The sequence below is a fragment of the Rhinoraja longicauda genome, chromosome 10 (assembly GCF_053455715.1).
Source record: "Rhinoraja longicauda isolate Sanriku21f chromosome 10, sRhiLon1.1, whole genome shotgun sequence".
NCBI lineage: Eukaryota > Metazoa > Chordata > Chondrichthyes > Rajiformes > Arhynchobatidae > Rhinoraja > Rhinoraja longicauda.
This window is the reverse complement of record NC_135962.1, coordinates 18,511,339-18,534,495: the sequence shown is the minus strand read 5'-3', so window position 1 is coordinate 18,534,495 and position 23,157 is coordinate 18,511,339. Positions and strand designations below refer to the sequence as shown.

General features: G+C 40.6%; 2 protein-coding genes across 6 annotated transcripts in view; one reads left to right on the top strand and one right to left on the bottom strand.

Moving 5' to 3' along the window:
• The window catches only part of max (myc associated factor X), a 30,613-nt gene extending 28,913 nt beyond the window's left edge, over positions 1–1,700 (top strand). For 3 of the 4 annotated variants that reach the window (XM_078406314.1, XM_078406313.1, XM_078406317.1), the window contains one exon: positions 511–1,700. In XM_078406314.1, the coding sequence (XP_078262440.1) occupies positions 511–698 (188 nt within the window). In that variant the 3' untranslated portion in view covers positions 699–1,700. The remainder of the gene's footprint in view (positions 1–510) is intronic. The other variant, XM_078406315.1, reaches the window with a different exon arrangement.
• A 13,711-nt stretch (positions 1,701–15,411) lies between these two features.
• The window catches only part of fntb (farnesyltransferase, CAAX box, subunit beta), a 51,047-nt gene continuing 43,301 nt past the window's right edge, over positions 15,412–23,157 (bottom strand). For both annotated transcript variants that reach the window (XM_078406309.1, XM_078406310.1), the window contains exons 9-12: positions 21,198–21,330; positions 17,789–17,900; positions 16,894–17,008; positions 15,412–15,877 (exon numbers count right to left, since the gene is read on the bottom strand). In XM_078406309.1, coding sequence (XP_078262435.1) covers positions 15,773–15,877; positions 16,894–17,008; positions 17,789–17,900; positions 21,198–21,330 — 465 coding nt within the window. In that variant the 3' untranslated portion in view covers positions 15,412–15,772. The remainder of the gene's footprint in view (positions 15,878–16,893; positions 17,009–17,788; positions 17,901–21,197; positions 21,331–23,157) is intronic.

Genomic DNA, 23,157 nt, shown 5'->3' with positions numbered 1-23,157 from the left:
CATGGAGAAGATACAAACTCCATATGGACTGCACCAAGAGTCAGGATCAAACCCGGGTCTGGCGCTCTGTGCCTTCTGAAATTAAAGTATGTTAAAACCTCAAATAAGCTTTTTCAGCCCTTGTGTGAGTTCACCAATTAAAATGCTGAGATGTTTGAAATAAAATTCCATTCTTTTTTCACCATTGCCTGCCTTTTTATACTCCCTTTGGAATGACTTTCGTGACATATAAAAACGACTTAATATTCCTGTAAAGTCAGAACCTTTTTCCCAAGATGGAAAATCAAATCCGAGAGGCATAGCTTAAAAGTGAGAGGGGCAATGTTTAAAGGAGAAATGCAGGGCAACTTTTGTTTTTACACACAGAATGTGGTGAATTGTTGGAACATGCTGCCAGGGTTGGTGGCAGATTCCAAGAATGTGCATTGTGGAAGTTGACTGCAGTCGAGGATTTAATTATGCGGTAACAGTTTTTGTTTTGTATCTCACTGGTTTACTTTTCTGTTACAGTACGTGCATTGGAAAAGGCACGGGCAGCTGCTCAGCTACAAGCCAACTTTTCGTCCTCTGACAGCAGTTTGTACACCAATCCCAAGGGCAGTGCAGTTTCTGCTTTTGACGGGGGTTCTGACTCAACTTCAGAGTCGGAAACTGAAGAACCCCAGATCAGAAAGAAACTGCGAATGGAGGCAAGCTGAGTCTGTTCGGGCAATAAACTGGCTGGTTTTTACTAGGGATTCTTGTGTATAGCTTTACTTTTCAATTTGTCTTCTGTCAGACCCCTTTGTGCTATAAGGATTATAACAAGATGCTGCTAAATGGATAGCTTCTTGTTTCATCAGTAGAAGGACTCCCTGCTCTTCCTCGAAGTTACAAAATGGCAGCTGTCAAACTATTACGGACTCCGTCTTCTGTGAAAGGAACTTTGCAATAGTTCTTAAGACTTATTCGCGTGGCACCCAGTGGACAAAAAGATTAGTCTCAATGATATGCTATTGAAAGAATAAGGAAGCAAGGCACATGTTATTTGATATGTTGTTAATCTGTACAGTTGTGTATTTCAAACTATTTGCTGATATGACTAGTTTTTAAATCTTGCTTAGAGAGCTTTTTGCCTTTATTCAATTATGAAACAAGTTCACTGAAACTTGGCATTAAAGTCTGACTTTAGTCAAGTTGTATTTCATTTTTTCCCAATGTCTTGCAGATTAAAGTACTCAAATATTCTGTGCCTTGAATTACTTTTATGTGACGCTACAAAAAAAAATGATGGAACAGCTTAAGTGCCCCTAAAGGAATGTTTGATGATACTGCAATGTCAACTGTCAGTACATCCAAAAAGGGTATGTTAAGTTTATGTTTTAGCAGGAAATGAAATAATTGTATTTAAGCCTTGGTCTGCATAATACAAAATTACATTGATTTGCAAAACTGCTAATTATTGATGTTTGAACAATCAACTGGCTGTCAGGCACCATTCAGGCTGTGTCAGGGGTGTGTACATTTGTCTGTCTCTGCCTTTTCAATTACTGGTCTAAGCTTAAACTAGGTTGTAGTATTATGTAGATTTGTCTCTGTTGTTATTTGATTTCATTCCATGGAAATTACAGGTATGTTGTACATACTGCCAAGAAATGTCTTGCAAGTTGAGGCTGACCTTTACTATGAGACTATAAATAAAAACTATTTTATCCTTGTTATTTTGCCTACTTGTCTTTCCTTTTTAAATAAAACTAACTTAGCAAGTTAGGTACATAAATAGGCGATGCTAAACGATGGGTTTCAGTAAATTATGAGCACAGGATATAGAATCATAGTCAACATTCTTTAAAATGAAATTTTATTTCTAAGAAATAATTTATGTTTATTATTGTCACATGTACCAAAGTACAGTGAAAAGCTTAGTTTGCATGCTATCGAAACATATCAGATATACTATACAATTAGCTCAAACTTAAGAACAACAGAGCAATGGGAAAGATATAGAGCTGTACTTAGAGGTAGAAGAGAGATTTAGAATAGTAGAATGATTGTCCCGGATGGTAGCCACGCTTCAGTTCCATCTTGGTTCACTCGGGTTTATGTGATGCAACTATTCATCTTTGGACTTGCTGAAGGTATCACAAAATGCTGGAGTAACTCAGCAGGTCAGGCAGCATCTTGGAGAGAAGGAATGGGTGACGTTTCGGGTCGAGACCCTTCTTCAGACTAATGTCGGGGGGGGGGGGGCGGGGGGGGACAAAGAAAGGATATAGGTGGAGACAGGAAGACAGTGGGAGAGAGCATGTTGCTCAACTCTCATCGAAGAGAGGAGGAGAACTTCAAAGTAGACATACCTTGAGGAGAAATCGCAGTGGAGCGGCAATTTGTGTAGGAAAATAACTGCAGATGCTGGTACAAATTGAAGGTATCACAAAATGCTGGAGTAACTCGGCAGGTCAGGCAGCATCTTGGAGAGAAGGAATGGGCGGACCTGCTGAAGCTCTAGTCAGTATGTTTGTCATAGAACAGAACAGTGTAGCATAGGAACAGGTCGTTCAGTCCACAATTATGGTGCTAAACATGATGTTCGGTTAAAGTAATCTGTGCCTAATCCAAATCCCTCCATCCCCTGTCAATGTCTACTAATTTAAACTGATGCAGAAGGTTGATGCCAGTTCTATTTGAATCCATGCCTGTAAGTATGATGCAGATTACTAACTTGTTTGGTGGGAGTGGTTAGAAACTTATTCAAGGGTAAGTAAAGCATGTTTTTGAAAAGAACAAAGTGAAAGGTGCATGTATCTGTCACCAGGCAACCGCAAAATTGCAAATGCATTACAGGGAAGTCTATTCAGATCTGCTTAACGCACAAGGAAATGATTTTGCTAGTTTAATTATGGCCCTGTCGAATTAAACGTACTAATAAATTTACATGTATTATTAGCCCATGTCAGCTGGTTGTATCCAACAAATTACTTTTATAATGGAGATTCTATTGTGCCAGATGACTTCAGCCCATAATTGTATTACATTGGAAAGTTCCCAATTGATTTTGATAACCTTAGAGTGCTTCATCATTAATCTCTGCATGCACCCGACACTCCCCTGAAAGTTGTTCTTTTTTGCTATTGATTGGAATTTTTGCCACAGGCATTGAGGATGGAGTTAAATTAGTTGAATGGGAGTGCATGGTACACATACTTCCACAACGCATTTCAAACCCCAGCAGGAAAGGATTGATCATAAGACATTGATAATATAAATTCCCTTTCTGGTTAAAGAATGAGTATTAGTAAACATACTGTGTGTTACAGAAAAGAGTGCGAAAGCTTTAAAAAGAAAGTGAAGTCAAACATACATACCTTACAGTCGAGGAGGTGCTCAATGTACAAATACATGGTTAGATAAATCTGGTCCTGTTCAGCTATATCCAAGGACACTGGAAAGTTGAAGAAATAATTGCAGATGTCTGGATGAGGTAGATAAATTATTGTTAGATACTGGAGAGGTGCTGAAAGACTGGGAGGGCTGCGAAGAAAAATCTGGAACGAGAACAGATTCGTAGAAGTTGCAACTTCATAGGACTTTGGTAAGGCTGCATTTGGTGTATTGTGTGCATTTCTGGTTGTCCCATTACAGGAAGGATGGGGATAGAGGCTTTGGAGGGGGTGCAAAAGAGGTCTACCAGCACAGTGCCAAGATTAGATGGTATTAGCTATATGGAGAGGTTGAACAAACTCGGCTTGCTTTGGTGAAAGAGTTAATGGCTATTAACTGCATGATGGGATGCTTGGCCATTGTCTGCAAACCTGTTTGTATGCTTTTGGGGCTTCTATATTGTTGTAAGTGGAGGAATGTTAATTGCTCATAAGGATGTGTCTGGTAGCTGAAACTTACAATCCCTGGAAACCACAGAAATAATAAAATGGTAGAATGAATGAACAGGTGAGCCTGAACTTTGGGTCCTGAATAGCTGGTGTTTGCAAAATTGCACCAGGCAGGATATGACTATGTGATTCTTAAAGCCTCTAGAGCGGTATATCCTGTTTTGCCTGGGAAGAATGTCTGGGAAAGACGATGGACAATGCTCTCGTTAAGATTAGGCTGTGGTTAACTGTTGACTATTTGTGGGTGTGTGAAAACAGGACCTTCTGTGGTATGATAAGGGTCCTTACCTTCGACTAATGACTTACTGCGTAGAATAGTTTATGACTTTAGGGTGACAAGTATATTGTGTTCCAATACAATGTGATTGATTTGAAGGAAATGTTGTGTTAAACATTCTTGCTGCAAATTCTGTATAAAAATGCTGCGAAAATGCTGTATCTTTGAGTGGAAGCACGGGGAGTGCTAAGTATGGCTAAGTGCTAAGTATCATACACCCTTAGCACTGATCCCCCCCCACTCCCATCTGATGATAATTAAAACTTTGCTTGGTTTACCTTTAACTGTTTATGTTGTTGTCTGTTTTAAGAAACGAACTTTAACATTGGAACACTGAAAACTGAGGGGAGGCCTGAAAAGGTTGAGGCGCATAGGTAGGATAAACAGTCAGAACCTTTTTCACCCAGAATAGAAATGTCAAAAGACTAGAGGGCATAGCTTGAAAGTGAGAGCAAAAGTTTAAAGCAGATGCGCAGGGCAAGCTTTTTTTTTAAGTGGTGGGTGCCTGGAATGCAATACAAGAGGTGTTGGAGGTAGATATGATGATGGTGGCATTTTACATGGATATGGAAGATTAGCTTAACTTGGTATCCTATTTGGCACAGACATTGTGGGCGAAAGGGCTTTTTTTCTATGCTGTACTGTTCTGTGCATGTATAGACCAGTTGGCCCAACATCTACGATTGGAATGTCACTGGAGAGGATTCTGGGGATAAGATTCATTTGGAAAGGTGGGTTGATTAGATATAGTCAGCGTGGTTTTATGTGATGGGATTGTCTCTTGTGAAATTGTTTGAAACTTTAATAGTAACCAGGAAGGATGATGACAAGGCCATAAACGCAGCCTATATGGGCTGCCAGAGAATTAAGTATGGAAGTTGGGACATTATGTTAAGAGTTCTCCAGGATGTTGGTGAGGCTGCAATTGGAGTATTCCATTTTTGTCACTCTGTTATTGGAAAGATACCAGTAAGCTGTAAAGAGTGCAAAAATTTTGAGGACGGTGCCAGGGCCAAGAACGTACAAACTCCATACAGACTGCACCTGTAGTCAGGATCGAACCCAGGTATCTGGTGCTGCACCATTGTGCCGCCCTCTTAGTTGCAAGGTATTGCACTTCGGATGATACCAACGCTGAGCAGAAATGTGAAATGTGATGTGAATTCTATATTGATAATGAAGACTCCTCTTGGTACTTTTAAGATACACCACAATTGATCCCTATTTTATGGTTTAAATATGGAAATATTTTGGCATGAAATGTGAACTCCACTGCTGGAAGGGAAAGGCAGGGATGCTACACATAATATTCTATCCTGACCTGCTAAGTATATTGTGCAACTACTCTCAAGTGGCAGAGATTATTTATTAAAGCCCAGGGCATTTCATAACATTGCTAAAAACTCACACATTTTAAACAAACATGTTGCAGATTTGCAGTACTATCACTGAATGTGAGATAAATCAGAGCACAAAATCACTTGTTCAGAGAAAGAAAAAGATCTCTGAATTCATGAAGTCATAGAGTTAAAGTCACAAAAACAAACCATTTGGTCCACCAAGTCCACACTGACCATCCAACAGCTATTTTACACTATTCTCCCCTTGGATTTTACCAGCCATATACACACTTGGGGCAACGTATTGTAGCCAATTCAGTGACCAATCTGCAAGCCTTTGTTACATGGAGGGAAGCCAGAGCACCCAGCAGAAGCCCAGGCAGCCACAGGGAAAATGTGCAAACTCTGCAGAAACTACACTCATGACCAGTATTCTGTTCCGACATATCTTGTACCTGAAAAATTAGCACCTTCTCCCAAAATTAGTTTAATCCTCCAATTTAAAAAAAATGTCCATTGTGTTCCAAATCGGTGAAGTAACACTCAGATCCAACAATGTGAGTGTGCAAATTCCAGCAACAATGTGATACATGGAATAGATTGGGAACAAAGTGTTTTGTAAAAATACCATACGAACAAAAGCGGATCAGTAGATATCTTGTGTGACCTTAGAAAGAGTGAACCAGGAGTAATGTAACCTGTCCAAATAATCAACAGCGGTTCAAAATGAATGATCTTTTGAAATAATCACCTCTAAATTCAAGGAGAAAATATAGTAGTAGCAGCTAATGGTTCACTTTAAATGTCAAGTGCCATCTAAATTGCTTCCTCCTGTCTTTTCCATAAAGCTCTGCATATGGTATCTTTAAGCACATTTCCTGTGTTACTTTTGAATCTGTTTTCGTTATCCTTTCCACGTAATATACTCCAGTGCATAACAAATGGTTATGCATTGTGATGCTTTCCTTATATTGCCTTTGATTCACTCACTGCTATTATTTCACCTTCATTTCTTTATCTCTGCTGTCTAAATGTGATCACAAATTTCAATAAAGCTCCGCTTACCCATCTCTAATCTGACAGCAGCATGAAGTCATTCTGTGCTTTAGGTCAGATTCAGTCAAAATCTGGCTCGTTACTTAAATGTGCCGTTGGTCAAATGACACAAATGATGGGATAGAATGCTGATGACATTTACTCCCCCGTTCAGTGAATCATGGCTAATCTGTGATCTAACTTCATATCAAATTTGCATTCATCTTAAAAGGAAAAGACGACCAAACTCAGATTTGAAATTCAGCCTGCAAAAGAAGATTAAGCCTCCCTTTGTGCATGTCAGTGTTCTTAAACTGACTTCTGAAAGTCCAAACTCTCAGAGGAAGAAGATTGAACTTTATTGCCTTCCATCACAGTGAGAAATATGGAATCCACTGTGATGGATGTTTATGTTCCATGGTTGTGTGTCTTGTTGCTTTTCCCTTGGAATGGCTGTATGGTAACTCAAATTTCACTGTACCTTAATTGGTACATGTGACAATCATATGACCTTGAAACCTAATGCTTAGAAACCTATCCAGATGCATCAAGGAGCATAAACAGTTTCTATCTACACTATAGTCCACATAATAACACTGAACACTTTCATATAATTGCTTATTAGCCATGGAAGATTTGGAATCATATTCTGGTAAATCCATGCTATTTAGCACCCAAAACCAATGCATACTTCCTTTGGAGTAGTGCTGTTCAAAGCTGTGCATCGTACTTCAGATACAATGCAAGCATAACTTTGTATTACTGTACAACATCTGCTATCTGATCGGTATTGTACAATATGCCAACACAAGCTTGAGGAACTTATTCACATCTTCCATCAGCCCTCAGGGAAAAATAAGGCATTTTACAATTTCAAGCAACTATTTTCTCTCTATGTACGGATAATGGCTGTAATTAATATCAACCAGAATATGCAGTTAGCAGTTTATATAAAGCTATTTATTGAAAATAACTCAGTCATATTCTTGCATGTTAGCAATTCTGACAATCTTGATTTAATAAGCTTGATAAAAACAGCTTAAACTATGTTTTGCTGAAGACCAAAAGATTTTAATGGTGTGTTAATGAACTGCACAAACTATGAATGTTAAAAAACTGTTGTAGATGTTAGGAATCTAAAGTATAAGAAAATAACTGCAGATGCTGGTACAAATCGATTTATTCACAAAATGCTGGAGTAACTCAGCAAGTCAGGCAGCATCTCGGGAGAGAAGGAATGGGTGACGTTTCAGGTCGAGACCCTTCTTCAGACTGAAGAAGGTCAACATGTAGTGGGACAAAAGGTCAATCGGTCAGCCCAATAAACTTTCAAAAGAACGATTCAGAACAGACAAATTGACCCAAGACACTTTCACTGTTTCTTCCCCCACAGATACTGCCTGATAAGAGACTTCCTAGCATTTTTGTTTTTTAATTGCAGATTACAACAATCCCAAGTTATTTTCTATCCAGGAAAAAAATATGTGGTTTTATCTCAGACAGTACAGAGCAGAAGGTGATGTAGCAAAAATCTTAACCAAAGTAATCCAGGGTTAGTTAGCAACAGGTGAGATATTGAGAGTTTAAAATGTACATATTGCAGGTTTTTGACGCAAATACCTCAGGAGTAATTTAAAAATATAATTTGGGCTCTTAAAACATACTGGAAAAGTTAATGGGTCAGACTGTTCAGTTACAATTGCTACAATTGTAGGACAAATATAATTGGGCTAATAACTGCCAAGTCTACTTTCACACAACAGGCAAAGTGATAGATTTCATCAAGTGATGAATGTTGTATTGTGTTAGCAAGCAGTCTTTACTCATGCACAGTTTGGTTTTTGCCAGGCCCTCAGCTCCAGACCCTCACCACTTTGTTCCAAGCTCCAGAGGGAGGTGAGGGTTTCTGTCAATGAGCAAACCAACAATTAACTGAAGGGGCATTAAGGAGCCCTGATAAATTGGTCAAAGAGTTGGAGTGATTATTTGCAATGGTTGTAATGGTTGTGCAGTCAAACATCCTTGCTTCAGGCCTTGAATGCAGCAGTTCAACAGTGTAGATTGCTGGGCCCAAACATTTTAGCAGCTTCATCAATGGCTTTTCTCCCATCACAAGGCCAAAGAAAGGGATATTATTAATGATAATAATGTTCAATTCCATTTGCAATTCCTCAGCAATTGAGCCATTTCATGCCTGCATGCAGCAAGTCTTAGACAACGGTCAAAGGCAAGTCGATGCATAATCAATCAACGTCACATAAATGTCAGACAATGATCTTCAACAAGAGAGGATCTAACTACCTGTACCTAACATTCAATAGCATGAGGCTAGACACAAAATGTTGGAATAACTGAGCGGGTCAGGCAGCATCTCTGGAGAGAAGGAATGGGAGATGTTTCGGGTCGAGACCCTTCTTCAGACTGATGTCAGGGGAGGGGGCGGGACAAAGATAGAATGTAGTCGGAGACAGGAAGACTAGGGAGAACTGGGAAGGGGGAGGGGATAGAGAGGGAAAGCAGGGACTATCTGATGTTAAAGAAGTCAATGTTCATATTGCTGGGGTGTAAACTACCCAAGTGGAATATGAGGTGCTGTTCATCCAATTTGCGCTGGGCCTCACTCTGACAAATTGGAGGTACTAAATGAATCAGTTGCTGACACCATCCAAAAGCCTTTCTACACAGCACATCAAAAGTATGTGAATAATATCCAGACACTTCAACAGGACATCGCACACGTACATGAGGGACGTGCTCTCCAAAATGGGATTTGGGGAGGAAATCAGGAAGTGGATCCAACTGCTCTACACCGATATCTGTAGTCCAGTCCAAATCAATGGGTGGGAATCAGACAGCTTCCCCGTCAGGTCTGGAGTCAGGCAGGGTTGCCCTCTCTCCCCTGTCTTGTTTGTCTGTTGTATTGAGCCCTTTGCCGCGTCCATCAGGAAGGATGCAAGCATAAGAGGAGTGACATTGCCAGGTAGTGGGGGCACTCAGGTCAAAGCCTCCCTGTACATGGACAATGTCGCCGTCTTCTGCTCGGATCCAGGGTCAGTCTGCAGACTGCTTAGCGTCTGCGACCAGTTTGAGTCGGCCACGGGGGCCAGGGTAAACCGCAGGAAAAGCGAGGGCATGCTCTTTGGCAACTGGCCCGATCGATCTTCCATCCCCTTCACCATCAAGCCTGACTTCTTGAAGGTGCTGGGGATCTGGTTCGGGGGGGCTGAGGAGTGTGACAAGAATTGGCTGGAGCGGATAGCCAAGGTGGGGAGGAAGCTGGAGCTGTGGAAGCAGCAGTCCCTCTCCATCATGGGGGAAAATCTGGTCATCAGGTGTGAGGTACTCTCGGGGCTACTGTACTTGGCACAAGTGTGGCCTGTCCCTCCATCCTACGCCACGGGGATCACCCGGGCCGTGTTCTGCTTCATCTGGGGGTCGAGGATGGACCGAGTACGACGGGCCACAGTGCACAAGTCGGCAGACAACGGGGGTAAAAGCGTGCCCAATGCCGCCCTCATCCTGATGGCCACCTTCGTGTGTGGCTGCATCAGGCGGAGCGTAGAGCCAAGGCACGTGGGCACCAAGTGCCACTACCTGCTGAGATTCTGCCTGTCCCCGGTGTAGCGAAGGATAGGCCTGGCGCAGATGCCACGCAATGTGCCAGTCAGCTGGACATTGCCGAACCATCTGTCGTTTGTGGAAAGGTTCTTCCGAACCAACACCTTTGACCACATGTCCATCGGGCAGTGGTCAGCACGGAACGTTCTGCAGGCACTGCAGAGGAATGACTCCATGGATCCTGTGGCGTGGTTCCCAGAGCAGACTGCCCAACTTGTCTGGCAAAATGCCTCATCACCAGAACTCACCAACAAGCACCAAGACCTGGCTTGGCTGGCGGTGAGGGGAGCCCTCCCAGTCAGATCCTTCCTGCACCGCCGGAACCTCACTACCAGCGCACGCTGCCCTCGGGACGGCTGCTATGGAGAGGAGATGGTTGCCCACCTCTTCACAGTGTGGATTTGCAAAGAGAGTCTGGAGAGGTTTGCAGTGGTCCCTGTCACGATTCATTCCGAGCAGCTCCGCCACAGAGGACTCTGTGATCTGCGGACTGTTCCCAGGGACGCATTCAGAGACTGACATTGAGTGCTGCTGGAAGGTCATCAGCTCGGTGAAAGACGCTCTTTGGTCTGCCCGAGCTTTGTTGCCCTCCCAGCGGAACGAGCTGCCCGTCGGGGAATGTTGCCGACTGGCCCGCTGCAGACTGCAGGAGTACGTGCTGAGGGACGCACTGAAACTTGGTGCAGCCAACGCCAAGGCTCTGTGGGGGAGGGCCACAATCTAGGGTCCTTCCGCTGCTGGACATGGGGGGCAGGGTGTGGTGGAGACGCCCCTCCAAATAAGGGAAGGGATTCTGTATTTGTATTGAATGTATAACCTCCGGGAATGCCGGATGGAGTTTTGAAAAGAAAATGGTTTGTAAATATTTATTTCAAGAAAAAAGTATTTTTTGATATATATTTAAAAAAATATCGAGACACTTCAATGAGTGAAGTTCTAACACCTCTCATCACCGTCAAAGACAAAGTAGATTGATTGGCACTGCCATCCTAAACATTTATTCCCTCCACCACCAGGTAGTGACTGCATCGTGTACCATTAACAAAATGCATTGCAGTTACTCCAGGGGGCGCCGCACGATGGCTGTCTCGCCTACTGTCTGTCCTTTTCGAACTCTTTGTTGTTTTCGGTAAGTTTGTGTAAATGTTCTCTGGTTTATTTTATGTGGGGGAGGGGGTTGGGGGAGACCTTTTTTCAATCTCAAACCTTGCCGGAGATGCGATTGCTTTCCAGTTTGTATCTCCGGTCGCTCTGCAGCCTAACATCATGGAGCTGGAGGCCTTGCCCAGGACTGACTTTGAGCCTCCGCGAGGTGTGGACTTTACATCTGAGCGGGCAATCCCTTACCTGGGATCGATGCTCCAACGTGGCCTGCAGACTTAACATCAAGGGGCTCGCAGTCTCGGGTTGAGACTGGTCAGGAGCTCCAAAAGCTGCACGTGATTCAACTGATCCCAACCCGGGGTAGATAGCCGATGCGAGGGGTGCTGATGCAGGAGCTTGATCGCCCCGACGAGGAAGGCCCGCCTCCGGCTACGGGAGTCAAGATCATCAACGGAAAGTTAGAGGCCCCCGACCGCTGGAGGACAAAGAAGGGAGCGATTGAACTTTTTTTCACCTTCCATCACAGTGAGGAATGTGGAGGAGTCACAGTGGTGGATGTTCATGTTAAAATGTATTTTGTGTGTTCTGTTGCTTTTTATTGTTATGACTATATGGCAAATAAAGTTCCTCGTATGTTGCAAAACATACTTGGCTAATAAAGTGTGATTGTGAAGATACCTTAGACTACAACTTTGACCACCCAGGTGCATAATAGCAGTCGGCACAGAGCAACATTGCAGGTTACCCGCCAAGTCACAAATCATCTGGGCATGAAATCTATTGTGGTTTCTTCATCATCGCTGCATCAAAATCCTGGAATTGCTTTTCCAACACCAATATGGGAATCTCTTCACCAGTAGGACTCACTCAAGGTGCTCACTCAGCTCCATCCTCAAGGACAAGCAGGGTTGGACTTAAATGAAGTACAACGATGCCCAACATCTGATAACAGAATAAAAAGTTGATTAATCTCCAGGGCCTGATGAACTACATCCCAGGATTTGAAAGAAATGGTGATGGAAACTGTGGATGCATTGGCTGTCATCTTGCAAATTTCCAGATTCTATAGCAGTTCCCACAGGTGGAAATGGTCAATGAGATGTTTTTATTATCACATGTGTGAAGTGCAAATACATAGTCAAACTCCCTTCTCAGTATTGCCATACCTACACCCATCCCCGAAAAGCAAATTGTACAGAAATAGTCTACTGATCCCGCAGAAAGGAGGCGCCATGTTTTGCCACCATGTTCAGAGTCCAGTTCACAACACATGTGCACAACAAATGTAATCCCATTATTTCAGAAAGGAGAAAGAAAATAATGAATATTTTAGCCTCACTCAATAAAAGAAAAAAAATGCTGTAATTTATTATTAAGGAGGTGGTAACAGGGCACTAAGAAAAATAAAACATTGAGTAAAATCAATATGGATTTTGTGCAAGATAAATAATGTTTGACAATTCTGTTATAGTCCAAGTTTACAACGTGGAATAAATAAAATGAGACCAGGGAATGTGATATATTTGGACTTTGTGGTCTTCAATAAGACGTGATAAAAGGTCACTGAACAAAATTGATGGGATTGCAAGTAATATTACAGTATGGATTAAGAGTTAACGGATTGAAAACAGTAGAAATAAACTGATAGCTTTCAGTTCGAGTAGTTACGATTAGCAGGGTGCTGCAGAGATCTATGCTGGGATCTCAGCTGTTAGCAATCTACAGGTCCTTCCGAGATTGCGGCAGGGTTCGTAACCCAAACAGTTCACAAGTTGGAAATGTGGGGGCAACCGAGTTTCCAGGCTGAAGATGCCTGCAACCTGCAGCGACTGGCGAATCCACCCCACCAGACTGCCAAATGCTCACTCGTATCTATGGGCTGTACTTGTTGGTGGTCAGAAGTTGGGGATGACCAATATATCAAGGATTTGAATGAAGGGTCAAGCACAGTATATTCAATATATATTGATAATAGAACTGTAGGTGGCAGGATGAGTTGTGAGGATGGACTTTGGGGACTTCAAGGGGAGTATATTGACTGGGTAAATGAGTAGACAAGGGAATTTTTTTAAGAGATTGATAGATTCTTGATTAGTAAGTGTCAAAGGTTACAAGGGGAAGGCAGGAGAATGTGGTTGAGAGGGAAAGATAAATCAGCCATGATTGAATGGTAGAGTATACTTAATAGGCCTATCTGTTCCAAGATCTTATGGTCATGTGCAAATAATTAAGGTGAACAGTTGAAAATAAATCTCTTTACCCAGATTAATCTGGAATTCTTTACTCAATCGGGCTTCGGAAGCTCAGCCACGGAGTATATTCAGAGATCTATAGACTGTTGGATAGTGAGTGTCAGGGATATGCGTTTGACCTGAGATGGTGCTGATGAATGATCTTACTGAATGGTGTAGCTGGCATAAGGGGCCAAGTGGTTTTCTCCCACTTCATTTCATATAGGGCACACCATTTTGGTCTGAAGAAGGGTCTCAACCTGAAACGTCATCCATTCCTTCTCTCCAGAGATGACTGGCCTGCTGAGTTACTTCAGCACTTTTTGTCCATCTTCAGTGTATAACCAGCATCTGCAGTTCCTTCTTACACAACATTTTGGTGATGGCATACAAATATTGCAAATTTCCCCGGTGTGGAAGAAATAAAGGAATTATATTCTTATTATTGAATTGTGGTTGATGTATTTTTTTAAAAACACAGCAGGTTCATCCTTGATAATTAAGTTGTCACGGCACTCTTTTTGCAAACTCAGTTAGAAATTCAAAATAATATAAAGATAGTTTATTCATAAAGGAGTAATTTTTCTAGGTTGTTTAAAAAAAATTTAAACAACCAAGATATAAAAAAGTACTCCTTTATGATCAAACTAACAAGTTCACAAGATGGTTTTGGAAGGAACCCATGACATTTACTGATTTAATGCGTATTTTAAAAAATCCATTTAAAATTTCAGTTATATCCTTAAGAAAAACATTGCAGGAAGTTTAATTTTGATGATATGCTAATCAAAGATGATTTTACAATTTGCAGATTTCAGAGTACATTTACTTATATATAAAAACAACTATGGTTATGCGGCTAAAATCAAATGGCCACACAGTCATAAAGTGAGTTTAGTATTTATACCTGCAATCAAACTGTTCAAACACATTTAAGAGGGTAAACTTTAGTGTTTTAATTAGTACATCACTCAGAAGAGAAAATAAAATGCAGTGAAGAGAAAGGTTAGGAACATTAATGCGATTTCACAATGAATTATGAAGAAAGGAAAATGTAATGGTAAAAACACAGCCCTTACAATGCATTTTCTTTCCATTGGACAATAATACATGTCAACTGCATACAGAGGTTATTCCAGCCATAATTTGAATAGTATGTATAGCCCATGACTGAGTTATATTCACAAATTTTTAATTCCAGTAAACACAGCTACTTGGAAACTTAATTGTTCTTCTCTGAAGCATTTGGACTTTATGTTTTAGTGACTTAGTGTGCAAAGTTTTATCAACAATGCCAGAAACTGTTGGGGGAGTCCCAAACCAGGGGCCACAGCTTAAGAATACGGGGGAGGCCATTTAGAACGGGGATGAGGAAGAACTTTTTCACTCAGAGAGTTGTGAAGCTGTGGAATTCTCTGCCTCAGAAGGCAGTGGAGGTCAATTCTCTGGATGCTTTCAAGAGTGAGTTTGATCGAGCTCTTAATGATAGCGGAGTCAGGGGATATGGGGAGAAGGCAGGAACAGGGTACTGATTGTGCATGATCAGCCATCATCACGGTGAATGGCGGTGCTAGCTCAAAGGGCCGAATGGCCTACTCCTGCACCTATTATCTATTGTCTATTGTCTAAAATGCAATCAAGTAGTCAGCAAACCAACATGACATCTTTGTTCCACAAACATGTCCCTTGAAAACTTTAATTATGAAACCATGCTGGGCCATTCCCACAACACTAAATGAAAAGGTTTTGATAAAAATTGTTTGCTTTGCCTTCTATACATGATAAACATCGTGTAACTGAGATTTCTCTCAATTAAAGCTCTCCAAAAGCAAAGCATACTGCTCAATATTATATCATTTGTTTTACCACACTTAACACGAGCAATTTTAAAAAGACAAGCACAATGTTATAAAGTAGTAACAATTCAGACAAAAATGGAAAGCTTGAAAAAAAAACTTTATTGCAACAGTGATAAATTATTTCTGAAGCCAGTAAAAGGTACAGTGCTGTATTTACACTAATACTATTCACTTTTTTGAGAGATGCTGTCGTGTAAACAGGAACATTTACAGATAACAGTCTCTGACGTTTCAGTTCTCCGGAGCAAGTTGCTGTAAACTGGACTAGTTAGCCACACTCTGTGCAGTTCCAATGGCTTGTATCCCTGTTGTTGCACAAAGCTAGTAGCTTCATATTAGAATGTGCTCCAAGTTGAACAAGTTTACTTTGAAAACATAATTCTTTGGATTGGGGTTACACAATATTTGGAAATTGAATTATTTTGAATGCATAGTAAATTTAATTTGAATTAGTCTTCATCTGTGGAACTGAGAACCTGAGGAAGTGAATTACAGCTTGTGCTACTTTTTCAGGACCAATGTTGTACACAGGATGGGTTGGTTTCTGTTGGAGAGAAGACAATTTACAAAGTGTATACATGAATACTGTAACAGATTTGATTCATAATCTATTGATCCATTTTGTATCTGCATAATATTGAGTCTACATAGAATGGGACTAATTATTACTTGCTAATGAAAATAACATATAAAAGCTGACAAAGTGGTGGAGTAATTCAGCAGGTCTGACAGCATCACTGGAGAACATGGATAGGTGATGTTTTGGGTTGGGACCATTCTTTAGACTAATAGTGGAGTTGGGGGGGAGGGGAGGGGGGCATCCTGAAAAAGGTTCCAGGCCCGAAATGTCACTTGGAGTCTGAAGAAGGGTCCCAACCCAAAACATCATCTATCCATGCTCTCCAGAAATGGTGCCTGAACCACTGAGTTATTCCAGCATTTTGTCTTTTTTTTTGTAAACCAGAAAATGCAGTTCCTTGTTCTATACTGTATTTGTAAAAACTGGTGATGGAAACAACTCAAAAGCATCCCATGAAAACTATCCACAAAGAAAACAAAAGACCATGAAGCAAGAGCTCTGAACACTGTGGCCAGAATGAGGGATCTAAAACAAAATCTATTCAATAATAGATGACACTGAGGAAAATAATGTGAACTTGAAGTTATTTCTGTAAATTACAGACCAATTTCAGTAAACCATGGAAAAAAAACATGTGTTTTCTACTGCTAATCTGCAAGTGCCTCACAACCTTTTCAAAATATGTATCCTCTGAGGAACGGATATTAATGTTCACCTCAAATACAAGAATTTTACTGTACAGTTAACTGTGTGAGCAGAAACAAACGACTCAAAGAAATTTAGTTAGGGTTTGACAACAGTTACATAAGAATATTCTTACATCAATGTCATATTTTAAACATATCCACAACATCAAAATTACAATGAAAATTACAAAAGGAGATTTGAGCTTGATCTTTCTCTTTCACAAATTATGACATATTTCACAAAAACCCCTCACGAGATGGTTGCTTGGTTCTCCCATATTTCTTTTTGCTTACCAGTCGGTTACTTTCATCACCCACAATAATTTCATGCAGAAGTTCTCCACCACCAAAGTGCTGTGCCACCGATAGTCCGCTTAGACAGTAACAGGTGTGATAAAAATCCCTTGATCTAATATGGAAAAAAAAAGACGGTTTAGGAAAAAGCAGCTTTGCATGTAAGAAAAATGAGCAACGTTCAACAGCCATTTAATATAGATAACTGACAGCAGTGATTTCTTATGACAGGAAAGCAAAACTACCCAAAAATAGAGTTTAATTTTACCCTGACAGCAAATTGCTAAACCTGATGTGGTAATCATCAATGAACAATTGAGATTTTACTGTACTTTGTTAGCCAAAACTAACAAATGATTGAACTGATTTTCTTTATTGCAGCAATATTCTAAAATGAAGTGATCTGGCTTCATCAATTCACCATTGAAATAAAAGATTTGACTATTATGTAAGCCATCAAAACGTGCAATCTAAAATGGTGTGTTAGACCAGTAGCCACGAAAGCATGTCTGTGTACAAGGATAGTCCACTTAGTTAATATCGATATTCAAACATTGCTTCATACAGTCCTTATGTGACAATAATAAACCCAAACATATGTCTTTCTTTTTGCATGAAAATAATAGACCCCAGTTCAAAAATACACAACACCTAGACAGCACTGAATAGTACCTTTAAACAGCTCATCCTTCATCATTTTCATGTTTCTGCAAATACTTTTAGGTACCTTTAACATTGTTGACTCCACTCACAGGTCAAATTTTCTGCCTCTATTAGTTTTATTCCATTTGAGCACATTCCCCATTTTATTATTTTCTTTCAACAGTCAGAAACCAGGAAGGATGAACCACAGCCCCCATAATGTTGAATTTTCATGTATGAAAATACCACTCACTTGCCAGGTTTATCCAACAATCCTCCAGTGGAATTCTGGCAACAGAGTAGGATGTACTCTTGAAGTGCTTCTTGATGAAACATCCAGTGCGTCATACTGAGAGTATCCTTTTCTACAAAAACATTACAGCAGAATAGAATTAGCGTTAGAAGAACAGAGAGGAAGCAATTTGTCACAAAAAACCAAGTGCTGGAGGAAATCAGTCAGTCAGGCATCATCTGTGGAGGGAAATGGGCAGATGACGTTTTGGGTCAGAGCCTTCTTCAGATTTCCCTCCATTTTTCCATTTCTTTCCACAGATGTTGCCTACCTGAAGAGCGAAAGTTTAATAGTAAGTATTGCACAGAGCTGGTGTGGGGAGGAATGGGAGTGAGTTTGTGATTGCTTCACGTCAGTAGACTCGGTGATGATCAAGAACTCTAAAATGGTTTGACCGAATATGCCACAGTTGTTACTGAATTCGTAAGAAAATGTGTGAAGTGTGCTCCGACTAACACTATCTTTTTGTTCCATAATGTGAAACCTTGAATGAACCATGAGGTTCGCAATTTACAGTGGATCAGATCTCGGGACTGGTAATATAGAGGCATAAAAGTAATCCAGGCATTACCTCGAGAAGGCTATTGAGTAAACAAAGACACTTTCAATCTAAACTGGAGGATCAGATGGATGTTCGACAGCTGTGACACAGCTTGCATGCCATTACTTCCCATAAGACACCATCAGGGCAGCACGATGGCGCAGCGGTGGAGTTGCTACCTTACAGCACCAGAGACCCAGGTTTGATCCTGACTGGGTGCTGTTTGTACAGAGTTGTATGTTCTCCCCGTAACCATGTAGATTTTCCCTGGGTGCTCTGGTTTCCTCCCACACTCCAAAGACATATAGGCTTCTAGGTCAATTGGCTTTGGTAAAAATTGTAAATTGTCCTTGGTGTATGGTTATCGGTGGTCAGCACAAACTAGGTTGGCCAAAGGACCCGTTACCAAACTAAATGCCGCTTTGTGGGGAAATAGTGGGAACAAAGCTCAATCTGCAATTGATTGTACTGTAAGTGTAATCTCAGTCACAAAAGCCGGTGTCAGAAGTTGCTTCATGATGGCAAATCCCCGGAAAGTGCCTGGCCCCTCTGGCTGCGTTCTTAAAAACGCACAAACTGGCTAGAAATTTTGTGGACATATTGAACCTCAGTACTACAGTCTGAGATCCCCGTCTTCTTCTCAGGACATCCATATTATCAGCACCCAAGAAGAGCAAGATGTCATCTCTCAATTACTTCTGACCGATGGTTTTGACATTCGTGGTGATGAAGTGCTTTATGAAGTTGCTTACGATGCATATCAATTCCATCACTACAATTCACCTACCACCACAACAGATCACCGGGAGATGAAATCTCGCAGGCTCTCCACTCTGCAGTGCACCACGAACAATTAAAATAAGTCAGTCAGGCTGTTACTCATTGATTAATGCTCAGCATTCATCTCCATCACCCCCTCTTAACTGAGCATCCGACTCCAGAAACAAAGTGTCTGCTCGTCCCCATGCCATTGGATCCTTAACTTCATCATCAGCAAAGCACAATCAATATAAATTGGCAACAATACTTACTCCTTAATCAACACAGGAGCACTTCAAGGCTTTGTGCTCAGTCCCCTGCTCTACTCTCTCTATACTCATGACATGTAGCCATACACCTCTCCAATGCTATCTTTACATTTGCCAATGATACCACCATTGTTGGATGAATAATGGTGACGATGTGTCAAGAGTACAGGAGGGAGATTGATAATCTGATAGAATAGTGTCAGACAATCATCTTGCTCTCAATATTAGCAATACCAAAGAGCTGATTGTTAACTTTGGGAAGGGAAAGCTGAGGATCCATAAACCTATCTTCATCAATGGGATAGCATTGGAGAGAGTGAACAGCTTCAGGTTTCGAGGTTTGCAGATCTGTCCTGGACACAGCACATTGATGCAATCACAAACAAACTTCATCAATGTCTCTTCTTCCTTAAAAGGAGATTTGATACGTCGTCAAATATTCTATTGGACTTCTACAGGTGTAGAGAAGAATGCATTCTGACTGCTGCATCAAGGCCTGGTTCAGCAGCGTGAATGCCCAGAAACAAAGGAGGCTGCAGAAAGTGGTACAGATTTCCCAGCCCATCATGGATATTGACTTCCCCAACAAAGGGATCTAGAGGAGCATTACCTCAAAAAGGCATCCAATAGCATCAGAGACCCACACCACCCTGGCCATGCTCCCATCTCATTACATCGGGAAGAAGATACATGAACCATGACCTCCAGGTTCAAGAACAGCTTCTTCCCAGCACACTATTGAATAAAGCACAACACTAACCATCTCAGCAATAATGATCTACTCTAGACTTTGTTTTGGTATGCTACATACTTGGGTTTTGCACTATTGTGGTGTGATTACCAAATGTTACTGATTATTCATGTATTTTGTTATGTATTATTGTATATTTATGTGGGTGCTATTGCGTAAATGGGCCTATAAAGTGACAGCAAGCACGAATTTCATTGCTCCATCCCTGATACATAAGACAATTAAGAATCTCTGACAATCGAAACGATAAATGCCTACATTCTGCCTCAAAATCAAGTGCAACCATGACCTTGATCCTCATTAACTATTCATCCTTAGGTCTGGTTTCCTGATATCTCGAATTGTTCATTTAAAAATGTTTCAAAGTTCTGTGGTTTTGCCATATCCATCCACTAATCTTTAGTCCACAAATGTCGCAGGCAGTTTCTTCCTGAACCCTATGCAGTTCTATAAAAACATTCCTTTGATTACCCTCAACAGCACTGCATCCATGGATTACCATTCATTTTCTTTCCCCATACATTCTTCCCCAAAATGCATCCAGGAAATGTCTTAAAACTGCAAGTTTTACTAGCTTCTTGTAGAAACTAAAAAATGGTAAATTTAGAAAAGTAATGGGTACCCTCATTTGATAATTCTACTTTCAACCAACATGAAACCTTGATTCAAATTTGAATTTAACTATGTGGACAAAGCCTGTGCTTAAACTCAAGTAATTGGTTTTTTTTTCTTTCTAGATGGCAGTATAACATATTAAATTGCCAAAGACTAAACAAGGAACTAATAATTCACAAGAAAAGCCTGATTCATATATACAATAAATAAGTCATATTTCTTGATTTGTAAAAACTGATAATTATCCACGATTCTATTACTTGATTTGAGACTTAACTCCAATAAATGTAAGGTAGGCACAAAATGCCGGAGTAACTCAGCGAAACAGGCAGCATCTCTGGAGTGAAGGAATGGGTGACGTTTCAGGTCGAGACCCTTCTTCAGGCTTATCAGAACGTAATATCTATGCGTAATAGCTGATGGTTCAGTACACACCCGCTGCATGTAACGCTCGGTGCAGAAGTGGCAAGAGTCCAGCCTGCCAGAATGAGTAACAACCATCCACCAATTTGTTGCATCGACCTTGAAATCCACCTTCAAAGCGCATTTGCCGATTTGTTACCCAGCGCTGTATAGAAATAGAATGACACAACTTAGGTCAAAGTAGCATCTTTCACATCACATATTTTAATTCATATTCACATTTTAAAACTGAACCCAATCTTACCAGCCCTTGAATTATCACATGAAAGAAACCAAGCATGTGCCAGTTTGTTCTTCCGTACCTGTAACTCTTTATTAAAATCAATGTAATCATGCATCTTCATTGTAACTACATGACAAAAATAGTTTTCAACATACAAGGTTAACATTTTACAATTTTAAGCCTAATGGCCCCTTTTCCTCTCTTTTACAGATTAACATTATTGCAGAGATTTTTTCCTCTAATATGTGTATAACACCAGAATATTATACAGATACACATTACTCAGCAAACCAAAAATACGCCTTTTTTTTGCATTTAAATATCTATTTGGTTTTCTTACTCCCCCCCTGCCTTCTATATATATTGTGAATGCAACTTGCATTTGTCCTCATTGAAGAGTTGGAAAAGTTCCCAGAGACACTGTTATATACTTCACAAAAAAAATGGAGCAGTAGATTGTGAGCAACTAAAATTGTTCCTCCATTTGAAAGGACATAACAAAGGAACAGGAGACCAATTATTTCAATGTGCGTGGTAGAAGAACAAAAGTACAATGGGGAAACATCTATATTGCAGAATTATTGGAAAGGATTTCAAAATGAATTTCAGAAGCAACAATCATATCTTATGCAAGCTTAAATGAAAGGTTTGCAGAAGTAACTGAAATGGAGAAATAGAATGTAATAGTTCCACTATATTTAGATTTCTAACAGCTAGTCCATAAATCATGGAACTATTAAAACTACATAAAGGCCTGTAAAAAAAAGACAATTTGGATACAGAAAAGGATTTAAATTAGCCATAAGGATCTTCAGCTTGGATCATGGTGTTTAACAAGGAAAGTCACTTAACTAAGAACATAGGTTTGGGAATCAAGAGCTTGCAAAGTTAACAGATCAAACCAATTTAGATAGTGTAATCCTTACTGTGGAATAACATGTAAACTATAATGAACCCATATGTTAACCTGCTAAATAACAAATGAATTTCAGTCAAGTGTGAAAAGAAAGGAGACCCCAAAGTCCCTGGAAATAATCAGAGGTGCAAAAGAGCAAAGGAAACAGCAACAAAAATGATGCATGTTAATGAAAATAAACACATAAAAACAGGAGTTTAGTTCTAGAGGGTCAGAACTGAAAAGTACATGGACACATTGTAACACACTCATATCCACTCTCTCCATTAGAAAAGCATATACGGGGCCTCAGAAGATAGAAAAAAATATATGATACCAGAAGTGAGTGGTGAAATTTATTAGAAGAGAATCAATAGACTAGATTTCTTTACTCTGGAAAAGAGAAATCTTGACTGGTCATCTTATAGACTTCTTGATGCACATGAAATTATTTGATGGAGTGCCGCAATTCTTATGCGACCAGTTTGTTAAGCTTCCAATTTTGCCGAACACATTCCACAAACAGAAACCATGTCAGTTTCCCACCAACTATCTTAGGTGGTGAAAGACAAAAATAGTAACACATGTATAAAACATGTACACCTGTCTGGTAAGTCGCAGAACTCTCCCCATGCTTCCAACTCACATTAAGGTTCTGCAGGGGTCACTCCTAAGGACCTTCTACAACACGGTGGTGGCATCGGCCATTTTCTATGGAGTGGTCTGCTGGAGCAGCAGCATCTCAGCGGCGGAAGGGAAGAGACTTGACAAGCTGGTCAGGAAGGCCAGCTCTGTCCTGGGTTGCCCCCTCGACTCAGTGCAGGTGGAGGGAGAGAGGAGGATGATGGCAAAAC